The sequence below is a fragment of the Primulina huaijiensis genome, chromosome 16 (assembly GCF_012295235.1).
Source record: "Primulina huaijiensis isolate GDHJ02 chromosome 16, ASM1229523v2, whole genome shotgun sequence".
Taxonomy (NCBI): Eukaryota; Viridiplantae; Streptophyta; class Magnoliopsida; order Lamiales; family Gesneriaceae; genus Primulina; species Primulina huaijiensis.
In genome coordinates, this window is record NC_133321.1 from 4,276,401 (window position 1) to 4,295,519 (window position 19,119).

At 35.6% G+C, this 19,119-nt stretch overlaps 1 protein-coding gene across 4 annotated transcripts; it reads right to left on the reverse strand.

Annotated features, from left to right (window-relative positions):
- Positions 1 to 5,575: 5,575 nt before the first annotated feature.
- On the reverse strand, positions 5,576 to 10,029 carry LOC140961389 (putative E3 ubiquitin-protein ligase RF298). 4 transcript variants are annotated; one of them, XM_073419882.1, is made up of 3 exons: positions 9,904 to 10,029; positions 6,962 to 9,183; positions 5,576 to 6,375 (listed from the first exon to the last, which is right to left on the reverse strand). In XM_073419882.1, the coding sequence occupies exons 1-3, from the start codon at positions 10,004 to 10,006 to the stop codon at positions 5,827 to 5,829; spliced, it is 2,874 nt and encodes a 957-aa protein (XP_073275983.1). In that variant the 5' UTR covers positions 10,007 to 10,029; the 3' UTR covers positions 5,576 to 5,826. The 4 variants fall into 4 exon arrangements, with proteins under 4 accessions (XP_073275983.1, XP_073275984.1, XP_073275985.1 ...); XM_073419883.1 differs by having other exon boundaries at positions 9,826 to 10,029; XM_073419884.1 differs by having other exon boundaries at positions 9,782 to 10,007.
- Positions 10,030 to 19,119: the final 9,090 nt, after the last annotated feature.

Genomic DNA, 19,119 nt, shown 5'->3' on the forward strand with positions numbered 1-19,119 from the left:
CATAGCTCGAGAGGGCATGTTAAATTAGTTAGGAAATCCTGTCGAGGGCGTGGATTAGTATCCAACGAATTAAGTAAATGAACGAGGGGTAGGTGAACCGAGTTTCCCAACAAATTCATTCTTTATTGAATATTTAATTAATTATTTTCGTTTTTTAAAGTCGTCATTTAATCCTGAAAATATTTAATAATTGTTTATTTAATCATTTTGTAGTAAGTAATCATTCAATTCATTGTTGCTAAAAGAATAATAATTGGAAATAATAATTGTGAAATACAGTCTCTGGAGGAACGATACTCGTACTCTTGTACACTATATTATTACTTGACATCGTGAACTTGCGATTATACCGAGCTTGAATTTTACCGAGGATTATACAGTGCAAGTTTTGCTTGATCACTTATGTGGCCTTTCTTGCTGTTTTTCCTCGTTCACTGATAGCTACAGAGACAGCCAAGGTAACACTCTATGAAAATGTGACAAGCAAAGGCCTCTGGCATTCTTCATCATCTCAATATCTTTCATCATATAAACTTCGGTTCGCGGATTTTGTACATAGGTTTTTCTCGTTGATTGTTTTTTCTGTCATAGCCCTTTTGGACGCTAACACAATAGCATGCTTCTATCTATCTTTTGAGTCTACAAAGAAGATTATGTTGATGGTGCTACCTCCAATTATAGGGACGGTTTTTGACTCCAACTGACATGAATATAACTAGGCATGACGTGCTAAATCTTGGGAAGAGATTCAAACAGATGTGTTGTCTCCATCATACAAGCTTGATGATGATTAAAGATGAATAATCAAGCATATTCAAATGCTTCAAGGATTTCAAGGAATCATTTCATGAAGACTTGTCAAGTAACAAAGCATTCGAGTACAAAATGACCCCGGAAGGCAGCCGAGACGCGCCTCAGCAGCCAGAAACACGTGCCCCAGTGCACTAGGCCAAGGACAGTGCCCCAACGAACCACAATCCCCGCCCCAGTTGATGAAAATCTCCGCCAAAGCATGCCCTAGCACCCAGAAATTCCCGCCTCGACGCTTCGCAGTGCAAAATTCAACATGAAAACTCTACCTTACAATTTTGTTGTATTTTTCCTATAAACAACTTGTAAACATTATTGAAAAAGATTTGGATCATTATTGAATGAAATTGAGAATTTTCTCTCTAAAAACTTTGGCTTTTGTTTCACACTTTTGAGTTTTTTTTTTATCAAATCAAACTTATCAAAGTTTAATAACTTTGTGGCGTTCGTCGATTGTTTTTCACTCGGAATGTCAAAGATGAATTCTTTGAAAGTTTCTTTGAGATAAGTTGTTTATCAGTTTATTTGTTTCTAAACCGCGTGATTTAAGGGCGAATATATGTTACTTGTTTTCAAAGATTAAATATCGAAAATTTAAAAGAATTCTTGTTGTTCACTGAATAGAGGGCGCGATTAGGTCTAGTTCGTGTTTGCTTTTCTTGGGTAATCGGATTTGCATCATTTGGTATTAGAGCTTTGGTTCGCTTTGGCAAATCATCAGGGCGAGGTTTTGAAAGAAGTAAGCTATCTGTTTTATCTATCAATTTTTCTTCTTTTATTGTTCGTTCTTCATTTCCTCGTGTCGCAAGATTTTTGTAGAATCTTGTATTCTTGTGTTCGTGAATCTTGCGATTCTCGAACATCCTTGAGTCATTCTTCATTTTTCGAGGTGCACGAATTCTTGTTGTGCAAGTGTAAAAAAAATACAAATATTCGAAAATATTTGCTATTTTTTAGCATTGAAATTTTTTTCTTGTCTCTTTGTGAGTCTTATTCAAATGTATGTCCATGCAACAAAAAAAATCAAATTTCTTGTATTAGGCATCCGAGTAAGTCAATTCGCAAGTGTCGTGAAGTTTAAACTTGAGAGTTTAGTGTATACAAGCTACAAAGCCTGAAAGTGTACCCTACGAAAGAACTCTCAAAATTGAGTGAGACACTTTAGTGCGAGCGTTTCTTTTTTGGAGTGACGTGTGATGTATTTGTAGTGAGGACAAAAAAAAAAGAGTTTGAGTGATTTTCGTTGGATTGACTTGTGAGATTTGGGTGAGGAAAACATACTCTTGTTATTTTTTTATACTATCATTTCTTTCAGGTACGACATGTCTGACGATCTTCATTTTCAAGAATGGGTTGGAGAGTTGGATAGAGTGTAGGAGAAGGATTTTTAAGTCTTTACATGAGAATTATAGGTAAGTTGAGAAGGATAGAAGAGCGAAAAGAGTCCAGAAGAACAGGGTGTTTCACTGGAATCGTGTTGATGATAAACGACGTGATGAGGGTCATAGACATGTAAGTCGAGAAGAGTATAGTTTTGGTGGGGCTAAGATAAAAATTCCATCTTTCTGTAGGGGAATCAATCCAAAGGCATACATTGAGTGGGAAGAAAAAGTGGAGCGTATGTTTGAGAGTCAAAATATACAGAAGCTATGAAGGAAAAACGAGTTTGTAGCGAGTTTACCGACAATGCTGATACTTGGTGGGATAAATTATTGTTGGGTAGGAGACGATGTAACGAGGGCCTTATAGTTACATGGGGTGAGATGAAAAGGGTGATGAGGAAGCGATTTGTTCTTAATCACTGCGATAGGAGAGTTGGTAGGAGAGATTAACATGACTTGCATCAGGCGTCTTGGGCATCCACATGGAGGTCGAGCATGGAGGAGAGGATCATGGCTAGCCCAATGACGGATTCAAATCATGAATCGTCCACATATGAATATCAAAGTACATCTGAAATTTTCAACACTCGTGCTTGTGATATTATTTATTGTTGGTGTCTAAAAATTGGACATGATATTAGCCAATGTCCAAATGAGGCAGCGACGATGATGGATTCTCAAGTGAAGCTTGAACCCGAAGTCGTAGTTGAGCTTGAATCTAAAATTGAGGTTGAGATCGTAGTTGAACCTAAATCTGAAGTTGAGATTGAAAAAGTAGAGGATAATGATAATCCACCTGTTGATGCAAGTGTTGAACATTATGCGGTGGAAGGTGAATCGGTAGATGATGGAGAAGTTCCTATTATGTCTACTACTGAGGAGAAGAGTAGACAAATTGAGATTTTGTTACATACATATGTGGAGGAACAAAATATTTTATTTGTTCAATTGAATCAAAAAGAAGAAGTTTTTGAGATTCAATTGACATGTCATGAAATGAATGGAAAAGATATGTAATGGCCGAAAGAAAGAGTTAACAAAAGAGTAAGATGACTATAGAAAGAAAAAAGATGAAAAAGATGAGATGAAAGAAAAAGAAAAAAAAGAGGCCAAAGAAAAGGAAAAGAAAAATAATTTGATGGCTCAAAAGAGTGAAAATGAGAGAGAATTATTTTTGTATAAACCTCTTCAAGTACTTTTGTACAAAGAGGTTTATTCTTCTTGTTATGATATAGCCATTTCAATCCCGAGCATTGTTAATTTTTCTTTGCAGGATTCTGGAGATGTCATGATGAGAAGTCAAACGGGGTGTCAATGATGGAAGAATCCCTTGGGTTGATCCATATGACTTCCGAAGAAATCGAGATGACATGACAAGGACGAAAGCGAGTGTCGATGCTAGAAGGATCCAAAGGGTAGTGCAGCATGAATTTGGAAGCTCTCCAAGAGAGGTAAGAGTAGTTGCCAACGCAACGACTATGATGTATGATGTGTTTCCTTATCTTAATTTTTTGTTATGTTGTTTTCAAGAGTTTGGGAAAAATGTTGAAAATATGGTAGTTAAGAAACCAGATTTAAACTTTACTTTTGTCTCTAATTCTTATAGATTTGAGAGTAGTTGGAAATTACATGTACATATTGTGAATTTTGATTTCTCACGAGTTACTAAGTTGGTGGGATTTGGTGGCTATAAAAATATATATGCATTATACTTGAATTCTTGTGACGTGTCAAAGGATTGCATGAATAGTACATTTAGTATGTTCCATTTGCATGATTTATATTTGTTTGGTGATGGTTTTGAGAGGTGCATGATTGGCTATGGCAATGTGCATGTTTATGGTGACTATTTGTTTAACGAGTATAAAATTGTCAATCTATTTTCATTGCATGATCTAATTGATAGTGAGGCACGTAGGGCCATAGATATAATACATGATTTTATGTGTTGGTTGCATATGAAACGATAAATTGAACGGTATTGTGATACATGCATCATATATAGGAAAATGACATCTCGACTAAATTCTTATATATTGCCTAAGCTACGTTTTATTTCTAGTGAGCTATGGTCGTACACATGTATGAATTTTATTTTAGTGTTAACTAGGTTTAAGAAGGGGATGAACTTAATTTTCTCGATGCTTAAAGGGATGTTATTATTATCGTTTCATGTCACTTGTTATTCGATGTTTGGTATAATTGATGATTACATGGAGAAGGTAACCATGAAGTTGGGGTTCTAAACGGTGATAGAGCACACGGATGGTAGCACTTATAGACTAGAGTTGAAAAGTAAACATATTGATAATATAAATCTTTTATTAATAACTTGCTTGGTTTTTGTGGAGGTACCGAAGATTTGAGGACAAATATTTTTTTAAGAAGGGTAGTACCATATGAATTTGATCGGGCATGACATGCTAAATCTTGAGAGGACGTCCCGATCGTACAAGCTTGATGATAATTAAAGATAAAGAATCAAGCATATTCAAATATTTGAAGGAGTTCAAGGAATCATTTCATGAATACTTGTCGAGCAACAAAGCATTCGAGTGAAAAATTACTCCGGAAGGTAGCCAAGACGCGCCCCAGCGGCCAGAAACACGCGACCCAACGCACCATGCCGAGGACAGTGTGCCCCAGCAGACCAAAATCCCGCCCCAATGCATCCCCTGTGAACCAGCACCCCCAACTGATGAAATTTTGCGCCCCAGCGTGCGACAATGCAAAATTCAACATGGAAAGTCTAACTTACGATTTTTGTTGTATTTTTCATATAAACACCTTGTAAACATTATTGAAAAAGATTTGGATCATTATTGAATGAAATTGAAAATTCTCTCTAAATACTTTGGCTTTTGTTTCACACTTTTGTGTGTTTTATCAAATCAAACTTCTCAAAATTTAATAAATTTGTGGCGTTTGTCGATTGTTTTTCGCTCGGATTGCATGTTGTTCATTGAATCAAGGGCGCGACTAGATACGGTTCGTGTTTGTTTTTCTTGAGTAACCGGATTCACATCACCATCTTTGTAATTTTCCCTAATAAAGTGTTGGGTATCACTCTAGCCAAACCTCAGTTTCAAGTTCAACTTAATCTCAAGGGCATTTCATATCGAAATGTTGATATAATATTTATTGGCAGACTATTTTAATAACAAATAAGTTCTCGAGGAATGTCTTCATTTCATTATGTAATCACTAATGATCATGTTGTAACATGTAATATACTTATTATAAATAAGAAAATAATATTGCATAAATCTAATTCTAATATCAACATATATTATGTACATGTCATATGTATTATACCATGTTTTCTTATAATTTTCATTTAAATTTCATATTTCCTCGAAGTAATTTCTACATACCAATATTGATATTAGAACAATTGGAAATTGCATTGCATAAAATTTCAACACTTGCGGTAATAAGAGAGAAACCAGATAGTTTATTCACTGAGGGGAACCAGCATAATACAATTCCACACTTTAACAGAGCCATTTTTTTGCTTGCTGGCACATTATATAAAAATCGTAAACTCTCAAAAAATATCATACATAACCAGATACATTTGCCATTTTTCCCACAGATCATTATCAAGAAAGTTAACCACATTCTTAAAACCAATTTAAGGGCGAGCATAACGTACACAAACACGCCGCTGGATCTGGCTCCTACAAGAAGGGCAGTCCTTCATTCCTTGCTTCTCGTGTAACTCATTGCAAGTCATGCAGACCACTTGATGTGCACATGGGAGGAAAACCACGGACATCTCCTCAGATAGACACATTACACATTCCCGTTCACGTTTCACGCCTCCATTCCCAGTGAAATCTTGGAAATATGATGCTGCTACCACTCTTGGTACATAAGACACGGCTGAATCTTTAAGGGCCAGACTGTTTTGGGAGTCGGTTAGTTTACTGGCATAGGTTCCATCTATTCCTCTCCTAAGAGCGGCTATTTTTAATGAGTCTGATTTTACTTTCAGTCGAGAAATTTCTTTCTCTAGCCTGTCGATATCATCTTTACACTTCTGAATATTGGTTTCTGCTTTTGACTTCATAACATCCTCTTTGTCTTTTGCTGAGGCTTCAGTATATTCCCTTTCTTTTCTAAACGAACTGGCCTGTGCAAGTAACTTATCTTTTCCTTTCTTTTCTTGATACCATTTTGCCTGTGACGTCACGATTTTTTAATGTGAACATACAATAGACTTGTAAATGAAAAACTTTATTGACATCTCTAGGCCCTGAATTAGTGACTTTCTTAACTAGAATAAGGTTTAAAAGGTTCGATTTCAGAGCTACAAAGGTAGGTCGTACAAACTACTTTCTTGTTTTTTTTATCTTTCAAGATAAGCCACAAGATAAACGACCATTATTTTAGGTCCATTAAATTTGATAGACCAAGTTTTATTCTGTAACTCCAAACAAAGAAACTGATTCACGCCAGCTGGCTCAAGTAGCCCCCTGAGCAAAAATAATTAGTTCACCATTGTCTACTGCCAAAACATGGAAATTTAAGTACTTGCAACTGTGTCGATATAGGCTAACATACTTACAAATATGGTATGAAACCAGATATAACTGCACATCTCTGTTAAAGTCATAGAATGATAGAATACATATACAAACTACGCTCTCTTAACCCGATATTTTAGCTTTTTCAATAGACTGCCGGCTTATAAATACAAGACATTCATGTAGCAGGCCTTCAGGAAAACATCATAGTACTAAAAATTCAGGGATGCAAAAATGTACCTCGACTTGATCCCTCACATCTTTGGCCTGCTGTAACTCCTGTTGTACAAGCATCATCTTTTGTTTTTCAGCTGCAAGCTCCACCTGTAAAATACTCTTCCGCTTCTCCCCTGACTGAAATTCCAGCAGCGTCTTCTTCTCCCTCTTCAACACCTCTTGGCAACTTTCAGCTGACTCAGCAGCGTGCACCTTTTCAGCTTCCATTTCCAGCCTCAATACGGCATTCTCAACTACAAGTCTTCGGGCCGCAGCATTAGCTTGTTCTACCTGCCTACTAGCCTTAAACAAAGCATTTTCCATCTCAGAAATCTTTTTCATGGTATTCTCTTCCAATATTTGCTTTTCTTTCTTGAGGCATTCCACTTCTCCCATGTCTTGCCTCAGAGTCTTGAGCTCGGCTTTGTCTTTGCTCAGTCTACGAGCAGCTTGCATGACCTTCTGATTTGCCCACTCTGTCCATTCTTGTAGCTGGTTTTGCAAGTTTTGAACCTTTGGAACCAATTTCATGACCATTTTGTCCTTCCTGTCCAGTGGAATACATTTCCCAAGAGACTTGACATTTAAAACACCACCATAACTATAATATGGTGTGTTACAGCTGATGGGTGTTGGATTAGCGATGCTTTTGACAGGCAATGAGAGCGAAAGTTCTGTATCGGCCACAGGCAATGAAAGCAACGTGTTTTCTGGGACAATAGGTAATGAGGTCAAGTCACTACATTTAGGCAATGAAGGAAGATTATTTATTTCCAACCCGAATGCAGGCAACGAAGCGAGTCCATCACTTGAAGAAATATTAATATTCTTGTAGTATTGAGGTGCACCACCAATCTTGAATGAGGAATTCTTAGCATTAACACCAGTAGAATCAGCCACAGCTTTAAGTCTCTTATCCAACTCTTGAGCTCCAAAACTACTTCCGAAACTAGCAAGTTTCCTATATCTCAACGTACTTTTAGAACCATGCGAACGATGGTGACGTTTCTCAAAGTGAATGGACTTATGCCGTAATATGTACTCTTTTTTAGTCATTCCAGAAGCTTTTCTACAGCACATAATTTTCTCCTCAGAAACTGTTGTGTGGGATATTCTGGTAGCATTAAAAGGTTTTTCATTAAGATTAGATATCGAGTTTTGATTTTCCTTCTCCGACACGTCTTCAATGAGAAAAGAAGAGCGTCTACTCTCTTTATCAGGGACAAGTCTATACGGAACGAACGATGTTTCTCGCTTCAGTGTAGATTCATTTGCTAAATTGGTTGTCTCAGAGACCAATAGTTGTCTTCCGCAAACCGAATCAAGATTTGATCGTTCATATGAACAGTTGTGAGCGTTAGCAGAACGAAAATTTTGTCTGAAAGGAATTTGCAAATCAAAACTTTTAAGCTCTTCTTTTGACGGGGATTTCCGAGAAAAGGATGAATCCCGATAGAAAACTGCAGCATTATGACAACTACTCGAAGGATAACTGTTCACAGCACAAGCATGTGACACATTCATATCACATATCAAGAGACACCACATTGCATCCCCAGTGCTGAAGAAAGGCCTAACCTCTCTAAGAAGGCAAACCAACTCAGCTAGTACATACTTCTTCATCTGCTCCAAATCATCGAAATAGTGCTCTCTTGACCTCTCGATCTCTTGGCCACCTCTCAAAAGCGCTAACGTGTTGTCGACTATATTTGATACAGTGTCTTTACACCCATAGCAAAGGCCAGACCTCAAAACGGCATTGATTACAGCATCCTCGCTGTAACCATTCGCCATTATTTTCTTGATCGCACTCTTGAAAATTGCACCCAAATTGCTCAAAACAAGTTCTTCTAGCTGGGATTCGGTAAGCTCACTCCAATCAGCATCATGATAATCGTTTGGTGATGCCTCTACATCATCCCTGGACCGGTCTACTCCTAACTCACGCGACATAGATGCAAAGGATAGTCCAAAGTCGAGCTTTAAAGCATTGGAACCATTTCGATTCACACCACATATATTACACCTATTTGTATGCATATGATTTGGGATTCTCTCCAACTTTTCAGCACAGAATTCAAAACTGGTGCTTTCATTCGGTTGCAAAGGTGTGATCTCATTGGGGTTGGCTAAGGGGGGATCGGCCAGAAATTTTCTCTTATTTCTACTTCCTTTTTCTTGGACCATATGTGCTGACATTTGACTGGATTTGCTAATACAAGCCCACCATTGATGCCATATCCAATCTGCAAATCAGATGTTTTTGTTATTAAATGGTTCATAAAATTCAACGAAATCTATTTCACACAGCTAAATGAATCGCCTTCGTCCTACCTCAAACCAGCAATTGCCAACATTAAGCCAACACATAAACACAACTCTTAAATTGATGATCAAAGAAATAAAAGAAATCTTAAAACAGCAATACAATAATCATTATTCATCATATTAGGAAATAATCAGCTCAATGAAAATATTTTCACTACTATCCAATCCCATTTAGAACAAAACTGAAAAAAAATCCAGGAATCAGATTAAATTAATTAAACAACTATCAAAAAACATAGCAACAATTCACTCCCTAAACGACAAAACAATGATGATTTATAATAAAACATAACAAATTCTCCACATGATTCAAGCGCGATGACCAAAATGGAAAACAGCCCATGAACCAAAATCTAATCATAAATGCAAATTCCAACCCATTAAAAGTTTTCGATACAAAACAATCGACGGATCAGGATAATCAAAATTAAGAAAAGCCCAGATTACAGTATCCCAAAAAGATTCATCTTGTTTTTGATATGGTGAAGATCCCAGGAAGAAATTAAGGGATTTTACGATTTTTAATGATTCTTGGGGATGATCACACGATCCATTCATACCGGATTTTGAGCTTATTGTTTTCCAGCAATCAAAAGATGTACAAATCTAACAGCATCCAATGTAAGTAGAGAGATTACGGATGGCTGTGTTTCTGTTTTTATTTTTTTCGCTCTCTTGTCTGCCTCTACATCTCCTCTTACCTATAGGAAAAAATAATTTTTCCTCCCTATCCCTTACCATCGATTTTGTGCTACTTCCGAATTAGTTCATATGGTTTTTTTACAAAGTTTAGATATAATTTTGATGCTTATATTTTGAAAAATACATTTTATGGAATGTTAGATTCAAAAGATCAATTTCTATCAAAATTTGACCTACTGCCAAATTGTGGTATAAAGCAAGAGCTATTTTGGAATTTTCTTATGAATCTCTATAATATTTCTTTTTATTATTATTTGAGTAGGTCTCTTGTGAGACGGTCTCAAGAATCTTTATATGTGATACGGGTCAACCCTACCGATATTCACAATAAAAAGTAATACTCTTAGCATAAAAAGTAATACTTTTTCATAGATGACCCAAATAAGAGATCCGTCTCACAAAATACGATCCGTGAGACCGTCTTACACAAGTTTTTGCCTTATTATTTAGTGATGGCAACGCTCATTGATGACATCACTTTGTTTCTGAGGCGTCCGAATTGATGAAATAGATTAACGTTTGATCATTAATAATGAATTTGATTCTCTTTATGTAAGATACATTAGTATCGGTCTAGTTGTTTCGTTGACTTGAGAAGTCACTCAAACTCAAACTCATGTTCTCCATGTGTGTTGCCTCGTCGACTCAACACATTGCAAGAAAATCATGTGTTCTATCATTGGATTACGTTGTTTGTCACGGTGTTTAGAAATATATTAAGATCAACTCAATCGAAAGGATAATTATATATTTATGTACATAAAAACTCTTATGAGACTGTCTTACGGATCAATTTTGTGAGACATATATGTTAGTCTACCCATAAAAAAGTATTACTTTTTAAGCCTTAATTATTGTTTTCTGAATATTTTTTACTCTATATATGAATCGGATCGACCCGTATCACGAATAGAAATTCGTGAGACCGTCTTGCAGAAAACTTACTCATTGATGTATACCTAAATGTGGTTATGTATCGGTGATAAAGTATAAAAAAATACTCATTCTCGCTATACCATTATCACTATGTTATATGTTGAATTCATAAATGCAATTTTTACACAATTAATTTATCAGTATGATTTGAGAATATTCTATTACAAATCTTCACATACATTGTTACGACGAATTGTATCTTAAAATACTAATACTTTAACATATGCGGAAAAATCTAAAAATTTTCTTATTAAATAATTTATTAAAAATATAGCTCTTAAAATAAATTAACGGTCACCACTCATACTAAAATAAAATTAATATTAAAACTCCATCATTTAAAATAAATCACCAACATCTAATTAATCTTAAAATCCAAAAAAAAAAATAATTTAAAAATAGTCTAAAAAAATTATAAATTTAATTTGCTTGTCACCAATCCTAATAAATCAAAAGTGAGAGTAAATAGTTTTAAAAACGTGCGTAATAATATAACTTAAACTACAAGGTACTCGGGTTTGAACTGCCACTGGCCTAAGTCTGCTCACTGGTCACCGCCTCCCATCTCCTCAACTACATCATCTACATCGATCAAGTCTAGTGAATCTAATTACTCAGCATGCATAAACCGTAAATAACGAATAATACGTAATAAAATCCATACAATTTAAACTTAGCTCGTACATAAAATATTAGAAGCATAAATATGTATAATGCGACTTTCTTGCATTAAAATTTCATAAAAATCATAAAATCATATCTTTTTCATACTTGTTATGCATAATCATAAACGTAAATAATTTTGTGCAGAGTTATGTTCAATGCAAGTGGCCCATACACATAAATCGTTTGATCAAACTAAACCACATTACTGGGCCGGCAGGGATCACCAAAACCCTTAGACTGATGTCCGCTTCATAACTTATCAAAATCATACGAAGAGGTTAGAGAGGTCCCCGGACACGTTCTCCGACTTCCAAACATGTAACATAATTTGGACACAAGACAAATCACATAGTTAAAAAATAATTATTTTGCACATGATACATATTTTCGAACATCGTGGACTTAGTTGGAACACCGTGGACTTGCTGCCATAACCTTAAAATTTAAATAAATAAGCTTAGCACAAAGCCCAAACGTACACCTGCGACTCCCGAATTAATTAAAATAGCCTACGACTTATCGAACAACTCGGGGCTCGAACCATGCTTAGACGACATCCTAAATACTGTCCAAGACCCCCAAACCATATTCAAACCAACTTAAAACAACCTATGATCCATAGAAAACAAAGCTGTCCCAAGGAAACGCGTTACGACCCATATGCGCTTCTAACGACTCTACGCTTAAATCGACTCGAACCGAACCCGAACCAGGCCCTAGACTCGACCCTTAGACTTAACTTAAGGCCATGTTTAAGCCCTTTTTAACTCATAACCAGCGCCTAATCCCCAAAACCTCATAACTGTGACAGCGCTTCATGTGAGGGCCAATTCTGTGCAGCTTTCGAGTTTCTAGTTCCAGCACTCTACCCGACCATCCATCCCATGAAGCACCACCACAAGACTCATCCTAGGACCCTAAGACATGTCCCAAACCGTAGTTAAGAGCCCTGGTCCAGCCCCTGACTGAAACCCTAAGGCCGAACACCTACAGCCCTTCCATGAGACCCACTTCTGTACAGCTTTCACGTTTTTGTTTCCAGCGCTTTCCCTATCCAACCAGACCCTAAACCACCCTAACTAGGATCATCCTAGTACCCTTAGAGACTGCATAAACTATAGCCAAGAGCTCCAAAACATCCCATGTACTGAACCGCACTAGCAAGACCATGACAGCCCCTCACATGACAACCAATTATGTGAAAGCTGTAGTTCCAGCCACCTACCTGCCACTCCAGGCCATGAACCATCATAAAGAGACTCATCCTAGGACCCTTAGAGACTACCTAAACCAGAGCCAAGAGCCCCAACCTAGCCCCTGCACTGAAACCATAAGGCCGAACACCTACAGCACCTGCACGCATGAAAAAAGAAAAAAGAAAAAAATCACACAGGCCCTATTCGCTTCCAGCGGCTGTGCTGTCCCTCCAGGCCCTGTCTAACCCTTACCAGATAACTTAACCATGTCTAAACACACTCCACATCATACCCATACAGCAGCAGCACGTCCAGAAGCCCAGCCGAAGCACACGCCATCAAGATTTGGAAGAATACGTAAGTTTCATGCTTCAAATTTTCATAAACGGTTTTCGAATTGTTTTGAACCCAAGTTTGCATATAACTAATGAATTTTCATGCATAATTTGTACCAAAATACATAATATAACAAGATTGATGCGTAAAAAAAGAATAAGACATGCCTTTGCGTTAAAACGCATGAATTATCGAATATCGACGCGAGGAAGAACTGAAGACGAACGGAGGGCGTTGTGCTGCGCTTTTCTTGCTTCCAAGGATCCAAAAATCCTCCAGAATAGTGGGTGATGTTTCAGTGATTGTGTTTTCTAGAAGAAGGAGCCAAAAACTAAACTTCTCCAACCTAAGAAACTCACGTATTTTGTGTGTGTGGCTTGTGTGTGTTTGTGTGTGTGTCGGGTGGTGTACATGGGTTTTGAAGTCTAGGAAAAGGTAGGATTCTTCTAATATTTAAATAGATCATTGATTAGATGTTATAGGGAGATTAAAACTCTAATCAATAATTTAAACAAGCACAAAAATCTCACCCCTTTAATTTTAAAAATTAAGTGCCAAATTTACAAAATTTAAATCCCCAATGCAAAAAATTAATATCTCCTATTTTTTTTTACGAAAATTGTAAAATAAAATACTTAAAATCTTAATCCAACTTAAATACTAATTAAATAAATTAATTATGACATAAAAATCATTATAAAATATTATACCCCAAATTAAAGGATTAAATACTTAATTTTCAAAATCAGCATTTTTTTAATGCTTCTTATAAATCGCCTAATTAATTATATTAGAGTCTAAAATACTAAAATTAGTAAATCATTTAAAATAATTAATTTTCTTGCCATAAAATAAAATATAACATTCAGTTTTAGCACCTTAGTCGTATTCGGTCTCCTTTCTTCGGTCCGACATCGAATATTCGTCTGCAAAGCTAAACTCGCGAAAATATTTTAAATTGCATAAACATGAGTATGTAAACATTTAAAATAATTTAATCATGTATCATGCACCATTTAAATCATTAATTAATTTAAATAAATTTTATAATTATGCATGGGGTACGTGTACTAGTTTTTGGGCACTACAATCGTTCTCTAAAAGGACCGTTCTATGTTCATCAGCTAAAATAAATTTTCTCAGATTTTTTTTAATAAAAACAATAAGGTTTCGTTTGGACAATGGAAAAAAAAATGAAGATGAAAACAAGGGCTATGCGGATGTCCGAAGCTCAATTTGATATCTAGATAGTGGATGTTCTAGGCTCATGACTGGATGAGCCAAGATACTATCAGGAATCATCAGTTGCGATGGACAAGAGTAAAAAAGTGGGTAAGACTAAATATTGTTATAAATGGTGTGTTATTATTTGAAAATCTATTACAATTTGGTTAATATTAGTCAACTATGTGACAATGGATATCTGATAGAATTTCATAAGTACGCATACACAATTAAATATGTTAATGCTAATATCTTCTAAGGAATCAGAAGTAGTAATACATATAAAATAAATTGAGAATATATTCAACCTAACACTCCTTCATGTTTTGTTGCATCATCTTCTGACAAATAGTGATTATGACACAAGTGCTTGAATCATTTGAATTCTAGATCAACTAATAATTTGTGTATGCTAATTTTAGTTGATGGATTACTAGATATATAATATGTAAAGAATCATATATCCTCTATATATCAATTAGGTAACACTATAACAAAAATGGCTTTCCGCAGCGCGCATATGGGCATTCTGCAGCGCACATTGCACGCTGCAAAGTTGCAAGCCATTGAAAATTCAAGATTTTCCGCGGCGTACACGTGCACGCTGTTAATACTATTATTCACGGCGTGCATATGTACGCCGTTAATACAACTATCCGCAGCGTGCAATATATGTCGTTAATATTCGTAGAACATCTATAATTTAGCGACGGTTTTTGAATTAGCGACGGTAAAAAACCGCTCACGCCGTCGCTAATTTAGGCGACGGTTTATAATCCGTTGCTACTTTAGCGACGGTTTTTAAATTTAGCGACAGTTATAAAACCGTCGCTACATTTAACGACGGCTAAAAAGCTACATTTAGCGACGGCTAAAAAAACGTCGCTAAATTTTTAGTAAAAATTAAAAAAAATTTACTTTTGTAATTTAGTAAATTTTTTAAAAAAAACTACAATACAACTATGATAACAGTACTCATTATCTTAACTAACACATAAAAAATTAACCAAAAATTGAAACAAAAAAGGTAACTAAATCGAAACTTAAATCGTACAAGAGAGAAAAATTTGAAGTGTTGAGAAGTGAAATGGAACGAAAATCCAATATTTATAGATAATTTGCTCGTGGCTATTAGCGACGGTGAATAGAACTGTTTCTAATAGCGACGGTTTTTTTTATCAAACCGTCGCTGATTTACGGCTATCGGCGACGATTTTAATGAACCGTCGCTAAAAGCGACAGCGATTTTATTAAACCGTCGCTAAATGTTGTATAAACTGTCGCCAATTTTAAAGTAGCGACAGTTTTACTAAAACAGTCGCTAATTTAAAATTTCGGACCCATTTTCCGCAGCGTGTTAATAATATTCATGCCATGAATGATATTATCGACGGCGTGCGATTAATGTACGCCGTTAATGTCTAAACATGATTTTTTTTAAAAACGATTTACTTTTAACAGCGCACATAAACATGCACGCTGTTAATAATACTATTAACGGCGTGCCTTTATTGTGCGCTGCGAAAATATAATTTATTAACAACACACATAAATGCATGCTGCGGATAGTGTTTTTAATGCACGCCGTTATTTTTTCAAGTGCAACATTATTAACAACACACATATGGGTGCACGCCGTGAAAAGTAGTATTCGCAGCGTGCTTTTAATGCACGCTATTGATGACGTGTTGCGGAAAATCGTTTTTCTTGTATTGTAAGCAAGTAAAATCTAAATTTAAAAATAAATATAGTAAATTGACATATCGTTGTTTGGAATAATTTCTTATGGATTTGTTAGGACCTACACTCATAATGAGTTTAGGAGAAATGAGGTATACATTGGTTATCACTGATTATTTCTGTAGATTTACGTGGGTAATATTTTTAAGTGACAAAAATCATGCATGCTATCAATTGATTAAATTTCTTAAATATGTTCAAAACGAAAAAAAAATGTTTCAATTGTTAGAATCAGAAGTGATTGTGATACATAATTTACAAACAAAAGTTGGAAAGTCTATTTAGCATAACAAAGAATTCAACACAAATTTTCATTAGTCAGAGCACCTCAATAAAATGGAATTGTTGAACAAAGAAACAAAACCTTAAAATAAGTAGCACAAACCACGCTTGCTTATTCAAGCATTTCACAATGTTTTTTGGGCAGAAGCAATCAACACTGGATTCAACACAGTTGATAGATTATGGGATCATTGCACAAGAGTCGCCAATGTTTTGTGACAATATATGCGCCATAAAAATCACCTACAATCCAATTCTACACTCTAGGACCAAACACATCTATGTCAGACATCACTTCTTCAGAGATCATACATTAAAGAAAGAAACGATGTTAAAATATGTCTCAATTGATCAACAAGAAGCAAATATTTTCACCAAGCCACTACCAGATACTAAGTTTTCTTACTTCATGTGAGAGCCCAGCCCATTTGTTCCCAAGTCCAGCCTATTTAGTAATTAAGTTAAATAAAAAAAATAAGAATCATGAATCTCTCCCCATCTTCATCTCCAGTACCGAAAGCTACATATTTTTTTTCTTCTTCAATTTCGAAGCTTCGTTCATCGGTTGTGGCCGCTCCGATTGCCCAAAAATTAAAGTAAATACATATTCCAAAAGCTCTCGACAAGGACTATCTATTGATACCCATTTTGCAAGGTTTTTACACAACCCTGTTCGAACCCTTCGGTCGTGGCTCGTTCTAATTTTTGTTCTTTGCCTCGGTTTCGTGTTCTTTAGAGCTTGGACAACTGATTTATAGTTGTACTCTAAATTTGAAGTGTTTGAGGTAAAATTTCAGATTTTAGGGTTTCGAATTTTGGGTATTTTGATTCGTTGAATTCCAACAATTGATTTTTATTATATTTTTTATTGTAGGTACAAGAATTGAGCCGATTAGACTATCATATTTTCGGAATTCATTTGGGTTAAATTAGAAAATTCAGATTTAATTATTTGGGAATTTATGATTTTTCAATTGTTAAATCGTATTGGGATGTGTTTATAACATTAAAAATAGAAAATGATAATTTTTGGGAATTCCTAGAAAATATCAAAAATTTCAGATTCGATATGATTGACTTTTCGAAATTCCAAATTGTCCAGTATTGAGAGATTTAAGTTAAATAAATCGATATATTTGACTTTGAGATGAGTTTTAGAAATTTTAAAGCCTAAATTATGGATTTTTGGAATTTTAGACCAAATTGTCAAATATTGGAAAAAAAAGGAACTTGATATGAAATGCATTATTTGCCATAGGATCGGATTCTTCGAGAAATCCTTAGGATATTTCAGTGGTAAATTAAGTATCAGTTGAGGTACACATGAACTGTTTTATTATGACGTCTATAATGATGTGGAATGATGTTAAGTTTTTTGTAATGAGTTGTGGCGTGCCTTATGTGCTTATGTGAATTACGTTATTGCATTCACACATTTATTTGAGTTGATACTATTAGTGCATAGCATTTCGAGCCTTGACTCCGTTGATTGCTATCATTATTGATCTGTTGAGCTGCTGAGTCATCTATGGAGCGAGTGATAGGATTAGATCACTCTTGACATCTCATCGATGGAGCGAGTGATAGGATTAGCACACTCCTGATGACAGCACGAGGACTGACCGGGTCGCTCCGGACTCTCGATGTTACGTGCATGGATGAGCGGCGACCTGATGTTTCGTTGCTGCATTCTGGCACGGTGGCCACTGTTCCTATTGCTGATGCGTTTCATTTGGACTCCATTTTGGTATCTGTTATTTCGTTGTTACCGACACGCATTGTATTGAATTTCATTACATTTTACTTGATTTTATTTCATGTCAGTTATATTTGTCGTAATTTTACTGGTTCATCGTACTGGGGCCCGACCCTTCTTTTTTTTATGCTGTGGTTGTTTTTTATGTCATAGCAGGTTATCCAGGAGGCTTTGACGTGTCTGGTGAAGCGTTAGGTAGCGGTGCCCAGTAGTTGGGTTGCTGATTGAGAATTCCCGTATATANTTATATCATCGAGTCATACTTTTGCCAAGGAATGTCCTGTGTAGCTGTACTGTTATTTTTACGATGTTTTGGAATGATAGTGGTGTGATCGAGCCCTGTCGGCTCTGCATGTGTTAGTCCTGGCCAGTGTGGCTGTAGGTTTGTGAATTTTTGTTATGATTTTATTTCGAGTATATAAATGTTGTTTGTGTTGTTTGGAAATTTTTGGAATGTTCTACTTACGGGGTGGTAATACCGAAATTTCTATTGGTCCAAAAAGAAAAATTTTTAATCGCTTTCGCTGTTTACATTAACGAATCATGGTTGTTTGGTCATTAAACGCTAATCAGGAGCACGAGCCCCCACACTTCAAAAATATTTTAGGGCTTATTTATTTATCTTAATGATTAATTTTGAGGGAATATTGATTGTTAAAAAGGTCTACTGATAAGACAGAAGTCGGTTTACCTTGACAAACTAATCTTATCAGTCAGTAGACTGATTCTTTTGTGCTTCTGGACAAACTAATCTTATCAGTTAGTAAACTGATTTTTAACTTAATTTAGTTCAATACTAAAGTTATGTAACGTTTAATATTCAGTTTTTTTAAAATTAGTTTATCAATATTTTAAAATAGTTTTATTCCAATGACACGTGTCTTGTCAGAGGAAATTCAAAAGTTGTCGTACATAAGTACCTCAGTTTAGCTCTTTATATTGTTATTTCACCATTCAATTCATTTTATGCAAATTATTTGTGCTTTTGCTATCCGATTTTCAAATCGCAATCACTC

Bases quoted from the DNA above. Each gene is read 5' to 3' on its own strand.
- LOC140961389 (XM_073419882.1), bottom strand. From the start codon at position 10,006: ATGGTAAGGGATAGGGAGGAAAAATTATTTTTTCCTATAGGTAAGAGG. The intron at 9,184-9,903 runs GTAATCTCTCTA...TCTGATTTGCAG, and splicing joins AAACAGAAACACAGCCATCC to ATTGGATATGGCATCAATGG. The intron at 6,376-6,961 runs GTACATTTTTGC...GTGACGTCACAG, and splicing joins ATGTGAGGGATCAAGTCGAG to GCAAAATGGTATCAAGAAAA.